The sequence below is a fragment of the Palaemon carinicauda genome, chromosome 3 (assembly GCF_036898095.1).
Source record: "Palaemon carinicauda isolate YSFRI2023 chromosome 3, ASM3689809v2, whole genome shotgun sequence".
NCBI lineage: Eukaryota > Metazoa > Arthropoda > Malacostraca > Decapoda > Palaemonidae > Palaemon > Palaemon carinicauda.
This window is the reverse complement of record NC_090727.1, coordinates 178809315-178819314: the sequence shown is the minus strand read 5'-3', so window position 1 is coordinate 178819314 and position 10000 is coordinate 178809315. Positions and strand designations below refer to the sequence as shown.

Genomic DNA, 10000 nt, shown 5'->3' with positions numbered 1-10000 from the left:
ATTTCCACCACATAGATCTTACGCCATAGATGACTCCATTAACGGAGATTAGAAGTCTCCGATTGCTCTTATTCCTGTTAATTTTATGTCTAATATAGTTTTTGTCCTTTTGTAAGGTCTGTATTGTAAATTCCATCGTGAAATACTTATGTCTTAGGGTATTTCCAGACGGTGGGACACTGTCTGACGAACACCAATTGTTACCAGTTAACACTGGGAAGCAGAAAGAAGTGCTGATGACTTCAATAACGAACACTAATGGTTGTGTTCGTAGGAGTTATGCTGGTTAACCTGATGAATTTAACTGTTTGTTTATTAGGTTTTGCCTGCCCTGTAGACAAGGCTAGCTGTAAATCCTGTTACGGAGGAAAGCTGTCATTGGGAAAGAGGAGAGTCTCAGTTGCTAATGGAACTGTAGCCGCAGAACCTATGATCATGAAATGTCAAAACAGATACAGAGTAGTAGGTTGGCCAGGGCACCAGCCACCCGTTGGGTTACTACCAATAGAGAGTTATGGGGCTCTTTGACTGGCCAGACAGTACTATATTGGATCCTTCTCTTTGGTTACGGTTCACTCTCCCTTTGCCTATACATACACCGAATAGTCTGGCCTATTCTTTCACATGACAACACTAAGATTACCAAACAGTACTTCTTCACCCAAGGGGTTCACTACTGCAATGTAATGGTTCAGTGGCTACTTTCCTGGTGGTAAGGGTAGAAGAGACTCTTAGCTATGGTAATCAGTTTTTCAGGAGAATGACACTCCAAAATCAAACCATTGTTCTCTAGTCTTGGGTAGTGCCATAACCTCTGTACCATGGTCTTCCACTGTCTTGGATTAGAATTCTCTTACTTGAGGGTACACTCGGACACACTATTCTATCGAATTTCTCTTCTTGTTTTGTTAAAGTTTATATAGTTTATATAGGAAATGTTTATTTGAATGCTGTTACTGTTCTTGAAATATTTTATTTTTCCATGTTTCCTTTCCTCACTGAGCTATTTTCCCTGTTGGTGCCCTTGGGCTTATAGCATCCTGCTTTACCAACTAGGGTTGTATCTTAGCACTTAATAATAATAATAATGATAATAATAATAATAATAATAATAATAATAATAATAATAATAATAATAATAATAATAATAATTACCAAGATACAAATAAACGTGTTCAGGAAATTACTATAATAAATTCAGAGAAGTGGATTATCACCTTCGCCTACGAAGTTGTGATGAAATTATATTTTCGCCCTTGTTTGTCTGTTTGTTTGTGTGTGAATAACTTTCTTGCCACAAGTTTACACATAGAGTAGTGAAACTTTCAAGGATTAATTGTTACGTCGAGAAGTGGAAGAGGTCAAATTTGGAAAGTCCTAGGTCAAAGGTCAAGGTCAAGCAAAATATCGACCTTATTAACACTAGCCTCAAGAAATAGGTTTCCGTGGTGGGAGTCTGCACTCTCAGAGTGCTTTTCTAACCTGTTACTGAATTAGAAGTCGAAGTAGAAAAGAATCCCTTTGGGGTTAATACAGGAGAGAGCTACGCTAATTGGAGAAATTAAAGAAGACATTTGCACCTCCAAAGTATGGTGTTTCGATGATACAACATGACAGAATCTGCTACAATTATGGAAACGTATGTGTTTAGGTCCATCTGAGATTTCTAACCAGTTTCAGGTTCCTTTAAAATGGTTGAATGGCATCTCTTCACTTCGTCTTTGTAAGCAGTCCTTCCATGCACCGTTCCATTGTCCTCGCAAAGGTCAATATGTTTTTTATTTTATGGTGCACTATTGTTATGATGCACTGCACTTTAAGCTGACAACTATTATTTGTTCTTCCATCACAGACTAATAACAATGTCATAAATACCTGTGTGTTTCCAGCGGACATCAGCTTCGAAAATTGTCTCCCGGTCTTTGCCTGGTAAACGGAGTAGAAACTATAGTAGGCAACTTCATCTGGTACCACTGATTATTAACCTGTCAACTTCCCTCCAACGCTTATTACGTCATGCTTCTTTGCTTTATGATATAGTAATGTTTTTGTCCGATAGACACTGTTCGGCCATGTTGACACACCTTTGCCTTTTATTGATTTTTTATATCACCTACTTTATGTGTTCTAAATGAAAGTTCAAGGTAGTTTTATTTTTCAAAATATCATATATTGTAATTCGTTTCACATACACACGCACACACACACACACACACACACACACACACACATATATATATATATATATATATATATATATATATATATATATATATATATATATATGTGTGTGTGTGTGTGTGTGTGTGTGTGTGTGTGTATGTATGAGAGCGTCCACGGGATAAGCATGAAATATGTATTATAGCCACGAAATGAAAAGTGAAAACAAAACTTTATTTGAGTTAGCGCTTTGGTCCAATTGGTGACATCAATGGACTCAATGACAATAATCATATAAGGAGATCATGTTTATCCATGAAAATTGGATCCCCTTACAGCCAGGCTCCCGATGATTCTATATATATATATATATATATATATATATATATATATATATATATATATATATATATATATATATATATTTATATGTATATATATATATATATATATATATATATATATATATATATATATACATACATATATATATATATATGTATATATATAATAGATATATAGATATATATATGTGTATATATATACATATATATATATATATATATATATATATGTGTGTGTGTGTGTGTGTGTGTGTGTGTGTGTGTGTGTGTGTGTGTGTGAACAAATATGCTTTTCTGTGATACCCAATGTCCTAGGAGCGGAAACTTTCTAGCTCTGCTATATTGTCGTTACATTGATGGTATTGGTGCAAAAGTCATCTGTACCGTATATTTTATAATTAGAGTAACCTAACTCCTCATGGGATCCTTTTGAAGGCGAATGAAACCAGTTCTTAGTGAAGATGATCGATTATAATCCTGTTTTGAAATTGGGTGCAGTTCTTAGCATAGTTTTAAATTGATACATTGCTGGATTTTGTTGGTGGACTGCATTTCAGTCTGTTTGAACAGGTACAATGGTAGATTTTATTATCAGTTTGATTGCATTCCAGGCTTTGAAAATAGTTCAATGCAAAATTTTATTAGTGGGTTGCATGCCAGTATTTTTCAACTGGACAGTGTTAGTTTTTATTAGCTTATTAGTTCCGGTAATTTTAACTGGTAAAATGCGATATTTTTTCAAGCAGATTGCATTCCAGGTTTTGAAGCTAGTTCAGTACAAGGTTTTAATTTTGAATTGAAATCCTGTATTTTAAACCTGGTATAATGCTAGATTTTATTAATGAGTTGCATTCTAGTATTTTAGACTGTTGCAATGTTAGATTTTGTTGACAAATAGCATCCAATTCTTTTTAAACTGATACAATGCTGGACTTTATTAGCGGGTTGCATTCCAGTCTTCTTAAACTGGTACAATGCCAGGTTGTTTTGGATTGCATCCTAGTCTTTTTTTTAACTGATACAATACTGGATTTTACTAGCAGCTAGCATTCCGGTTATTCAAACTGGTATAATGCCAGATTTAACGGTGGATTTCATTCCAGTCTTTTTATACGGGTACAATGCTAGATTTCATTAATGGTTTGCATTCCAGGCTTTGAAAATAATGCAATGCTAGATTTTATTATCGCATTGCATTCCGTTCTTTTTAAACTAGAATAATGCCAGAGTAAGTGAGCTGCATTCCAGTCTTTTTAAACATGTACAATTTTAGATTTTATTAGTGGATTTCATTCCAGGTTTTGAAACTAGTTCGATGCTAGATTTTATTTTTGCGATGCATTCCAGTATTATCAAACAGGTGCAATTCTAAATTTTGCTAGTGGATTGCATTCCAGTCTTTTCTTAAACATTTGCAATGGTAAATTTCATTAGTGGATTGCTCTCCATTTTTTTTTCAAACTGGTTCAATGCCTGATTTTAATCAAGAAATGCGTACATTTTGCTTAAACTGGTGTAGCGCTAAAATGAGCAAATTATTCTTTCTATTGACAATGGGCTGGATGAAATAATTGATTTGCCCCTCTCAATTGTGGAATCTTGTGTTACTCTGCGTGAAATGAGTTAGTGTATTTCAGTATAAAAACATGCTACCATATTGGATAAAGTTTTGAAGCTATCATCTAAAGTCAAGAAAAATCTTAATTGTAATCCATGAGAAATATATGTAATACTATTAAATGTTAACAGCCTTTGTTATTATAAAGGCATAGGTCTCTGCTTTGAGTTCCAGTATCATCATAATAACCATGACTTAGGAATTTGTAAACAATTTGTTTGAAGTTAAAGGTGTTTAAGAAAATTAGACAAAAATAAACTGTAGGTATATTGCAGGATCTTCTTTCAAACGATTAATGAGTTGATGTTGACGTTATTTGAATAGTGTTGTACTTGAAGATGTCTATGAAATTCATAAATGCAAATTTCTCTATGTGATTCAGATTAGTTTGAAAGAATGTGGTATTACTCTTGCTAGTTTTTTATTATTCTAAATCATAGGCTTGATAATACTTAAGATACCTATTATTAATCTAAGTTAGCTTAGCTTTCAGTTTCTGTGAAAGTTGGTTAAATTTGGTTGTTTGCTCTATTTAGATGAAAAGAAAGTGTGTGAAAGGTTAAGTCTGGAGAGTTTATTGAACATTACTCTTTTGCGTGGCCTCTTTGGATTTCATTTGTTTTAATCGATAAGGCATCTTGAAATGCAATGAGGAACAAATAAAGCCCTAAACTATGTGAGATATTTGTTGATTTAGCTAGGAGTGTGGGTAAAAATTGCCAAAAAAGGAGATATGACCGATTGCAATAATTACAGAAGGATCACTCTAACCTCAGTTTTCATAAAAATCTATAGTATGCTCATTCTAAAGAGGTTAGAGAGAAAGAATGATGAAAAGCCGAGAGATGAACAAGCAAGATTCAGAAAAGGTAGAAGTTTTACTGACCAGATTTTCATTTTAAGACATGTGGTACATCTATATGTCGAATATAGAAATCCACTTTTGATGACCTTTGTGGACTGAAAAAGCATTTGATAGTGTGCACCGGCCAATTTTGTGGAGAGTTCTACGTTATTATGGAGTTCCTCTTAAATATGTAAATTTGACAAAGTCTGTTCATGAGCATACTAAGTTCAAAGTTAATGTTAGTGGTGTCCTGTCAAATGAAGTTCTAGTGAACAGTGAAGTACTTCAAGGGAATATGTTGTCACCTATGTTGTTTATCCTCCTCATGGCTTTTGTAATGCATAGAACAGTTGGGATGGTAGAGAAGGATTGGACTGTTTTGGTAATAGGAAGTTAGCTTGCCTAGAGTATACTGATGATGTCTTTATTAGCAGAACACCACAGGATTTGCAATGCCTGCTTACCAGACTGCATGAAATATCAAACGAGGTTGGACTTAGGATAAATAGAAAGACAGAGATGATGAGGACGGAATATGCAATGGAAGATGAAAGGATTAAGGATGTAGAATCATTTCAATATTTAGGAACTATGATCTCTAATGAAGGGTCTTTAGAATTGGAATTTAATGAAAGATTGGAAAAAGGAAAATCAGACAACGGCATGGTTAGGCAAGATTTGGAAATTGAATCGCCTGAAATTACATATAAAAATCAAGCTATATATCAGGTTTGTGAGGTTGGTGTTACTGTATTGACATGAGTCGGGGTATGACAATGAAACAATATCCAACAGATTTTGGAGATTTGAGAACAAAGCCCTCAGAAAAGTATTGGGGGTGAAATGTGGATGAGATCATGATGAGGGGTAGATGGAGATGGTTTGGTCATGCTCTTCGCACTCCCAAAGAGAGATTAATTCACCAAACATTTAATTGGGCTACACAAGGCACTAAAAGACTTGGAAGATTCAGGGCTACATGGCTGAAAACTATGAAGCGTGAGGTAGATGATGAATGGAGAAGTATTGATTTTAAAGCTCAAGATAGAGACCACTAGTGAAATTTAACTGAGGCCCTTTGCGTCAATAGGCATAGAATCCTATATACATATATATATATATATATATATATATATATATATATATATATATATATATATATATATATATATGATATTTGTCCGTTTGTCGAGTTGCGAAGGTAATGCATGCATTTATGAGAAAAAAGTGTTTGATTAGGAAATTTCAAAAATTTATTGTTTCAAAATGGTCACTAACGACGTTTTGTTGGTGCAAAATATTGTAAAATGCTGGCAAGAAACCCCTTTGGCCATTTTAAATATTAAATGATAGTGTCTAAATTTTTTAATTTTTATTGAGTAATTGGATACTCATACTTATGAAAGAGAGAAGACAAGACATTCCTACGTTTTTCGAAAACCGTTCATGAATGCTAATGATGTCAACCGGTGAATATGTAATCAGAAGTGATTGACAGGAATAAGTTGATAACATAGATAAAGTGAATGTCAATTGACTCCCGTGATTTTGAACACGTAAATGGTCGTGGTGAGATTGTTGTTGATCTTGCTTTCTGAATATGCTATAAGATACATAAAGGTTACCTTTAGATGAATTATTAATGAATACCTGTCATTATTCTGTCTTGTAATGAGTGCGTGGGGTGACACTGAAATATTGCCTCCAGAAGCCACAATTATTCTCTGTAATTCTTCCCTTCCAAGGGAAGAAGGACTTATATTATCTTATTCTAAACACCAAAACCAGTACACGCACACATACATATACTTATACCATATACTGAATTTCAGGATTTTTATATGGCCCAGAGTACACAACATCAGTTAAAGCCTAAAACATAACAAACAGACTACATTTAAGACGACATTAAGTAGTACAGTTGCCGAGTTTCTAGTCGCGAAATTAAGCTTTACACACATTTATATATACAGTATGTATGTATACACACATATATATATATATATATATATATATATATATATATATATATATATATAGTGTATATATATATGTCTATACATATTTATAGTAATAATTATCCCAGAGTTTACAAATCAGTGTAAAATTATGATGCATACCTTTTTATTTGATATTTGGAATTGTTTACTCATAATTCATGGGAATGGAATTAGCAAATTCATTATAATGTTTATGCAAAACGGATTTTTACATTTGAATATAGAAAGAGTAAAAGTTTGACTTTCATCACAACACCGAGAGTTTGTGTCAGTATGGCATCGGGGATAAGTTCATAAACATTTGAAAGCGAATAGAAACTCTTGACAGAAGTACAAATTATTAATTTTTATTTATTTCATTTATTAGTCGTTGCTGAGAAAGACGATTGATAATGATGAAACAATATAACGCTCGTGAAGAGAACACATAAAGCAGACAACAATCCGTATCACATCTAGATTCGACTAAGTAAAACATTTTTGTAAAAATAAATAAAATTTGATAATAATAATAATAAGATAATGAGAAGATGGAGATAAGAACCTGACTTACTTGATGATCTTCCCTTCTTCTTGCCTGAGAAGAACAGAGAGAGAGACACAGAGTTAAAGAAGGCGTGAAAAAATAAGAGAGACACGTACACATAATATATACCCACGGCAAAGCTCTAGCTGAAGGTCTGGCCACTTTTCTTCTATTATGAATGTTGGTGCTTTTATATACGGGGGTTTCCTGTATACAGTAGATATTGTTGCAATGCACACTCTATACAGTACGCGCTGTTGTAATATTTACTCTCTATAGTGCATGCTGTTGCAACCTATACTTTATACAGTTGAAATGCACGTATGTTCTGTACAGCTGATGACATTGCAATACATACACTTTGTTTTTTTTTTATTGCAACACATGCTCTATATAGTGGAAGCTATTGCACAGTCCATGTCGATGTAATATATACTCTGTACAGGAGATGTATTTGCAAGCAATTACTTTAGTTTGAAGTATGGACTGTTGTAGCATATTCTGTGTACAGGAAGTACTGCTACAACTCCATGTTTACATATGTTACTTTGTATACTCTATGCAATAAGAGGGCTCTGTATAGAGTATATACCATTGCATCATATACTTTATTAACACAGTATATGATGTTGCAATATATACAGACTATAAAAAGTAGATGTTGCAAAGACACTTAGCAAATAAGAGAGATGTCATTACAGTACTTATTTCTGTATACAGTAGATTGCCACTTGCACTTTCTTTATACAGTTTATAGGATTGCAAAATATTCAGTTTTTTTAATAGGCATTACTGCATTCTAATCAATATGCTAATCTTCTAGCCAGTTTTACATCAGTGATCCCTTTAGTTTGCTTTTTTGAAAACTGACACTATATCATTGAAATTTTCTGCTTGATATTATGAAAATTTCATCTTAACACTAATTTGCTTAAATCTAATGAGCTTCTAGCGAAGAGTTTTATAAATGGTGGCAGATTTGGATATTTATTTGTAGGTTCTAATATTTCTTTGTTATATCTATCTGTATTATGATGTGTTTGTTTTTTGCACACTTTGGAAACAAGTATCTAATAGTTTAAAAGTTTCATTCTGGATTTTAAGACATTTTGTAAGTTTACTGTTTGGACATATTTCTGATATTTAGAATTGAGAAAATTTATAATACATTAGCCATATACTCATATACTCTTAACCTTACTTTTTGAAAAAATAATTTCATAATTGTAAAAAAAAAGAGTTTGATGATGCCTTCATTATTTCAAGTTGCTATTTTGATAAATATGTTATTTCAATATTTATGATTAATTCCAAGTTCTGTTTTTCAACGCTCTTGGATATAATTTTTTTTTCTAAACTTTTTGTTGATTCATTTCATAATATTGTCATAAATTAACAGCATTCAAATAGATTTTTATCTTTTTATTACTTAAAAAAGCTTTCTGAAATCTACTTTAATGATGACAATATTTTGTTTCATATATTGCTATTACTTTTAATTTTAATTCAACTGATTTCATATCCTTATTTTTCCCTCTGGTTTCCTTTGTTGCATTAGTTTTCTAAAAGTTGTCTTTAACAATTCCTCTTATTTTACTTAATATTGACGTATTACTTCAACTCATATTAGGTTATAGTTTTCTTAAATCAGTTTAGTGTATCTTTACTCATTATCTATTATAACTCATTTGCTTTATTTTCTAATTCTTATGTTGAAAAAAAATCCTGTATTTATTGTCGTTACTCTTATTTTCTTAATCTTTTACTACACACTTCTATTTATAGAATCCTATATCCTGAACATTCTGATTTACTATGATGAATTTATATTTCCTTTTACTCAAAGAAAAAAAAAAAAACATCACACCTGTTATCACTCATCGGCAGTGCATTGAAAACCCCAACCATACATAATGTCATTCACCTCGTGTTGCTTTCACCAAAATATTCTCTTCTATTCTTTCCACATAACCAAACCATTTTCAAGACACTGAATCATCTTTTCGCCAATGCTAAGTATATCCATGTTTATATTCCTTAATGTTTTCTACCAGATGATATCTAATAATCAATCAACCAATCAATGTTTTTATGGCATACTGTTTGTATACTAAGCAAATAGTATATTTCTACAGAAAAGGCTAATTTTCTTTCATTCGTTAGTCAACTTTCTTATTTGAATCCTACATATGATAGTAAACTCAAAAATCCTTCATACAGTAACATTCTCCTCGTAGGTTTCATGAAAATCTTAAGTCTTTTCCGAATCTTTGTCAAATGCCATCTTTACTTCACCTTTTCTGTGATCCACCATAACCTGTCCATCTCCCTCGCTTCTATTTATCCCATAACATTACTTCGACACTCATTTACTTACAAACTCGTTTTCTTATATACATCTTACATTCACTACCAAACTCTTTGTGACTATTTTCTGCATTTTCTCTTCGCTATAATCCACAAACTACCAATTCACAGCGCATTAACATCTTATATGTTTAACTT

General features: G+C 32.5%; 1 protein-coding gene across 8 annotated transcripts in view; it reads right to left on the bottom strand.

The window, feature by feature from the left end:
• rsh (radish) overlaps positions 1-10000 on the bottom strand; it is a 207064-nt gene that overhangs the window by 99414 nt on the left and 97650 nt on the right. For 5 of the 8 annotated variants that reach the window (XM_068371174.1, XM_068371177.1, XM_068371173.1 and 2 more), the window contains exon 5: positions 7523-7546. The exons of the other annotated variants lie outside the window; for them this stretch is intronic. In XM_068371174.1, the coding sequence (XP_068227275.1) occupies positions 7523-7546 (24 nt within the window). The remainder of the gene's footprint in view (positions 1-7522; positions 7547-10000) is intronic. 8 annotated transcript variants of the gene reach the window in all.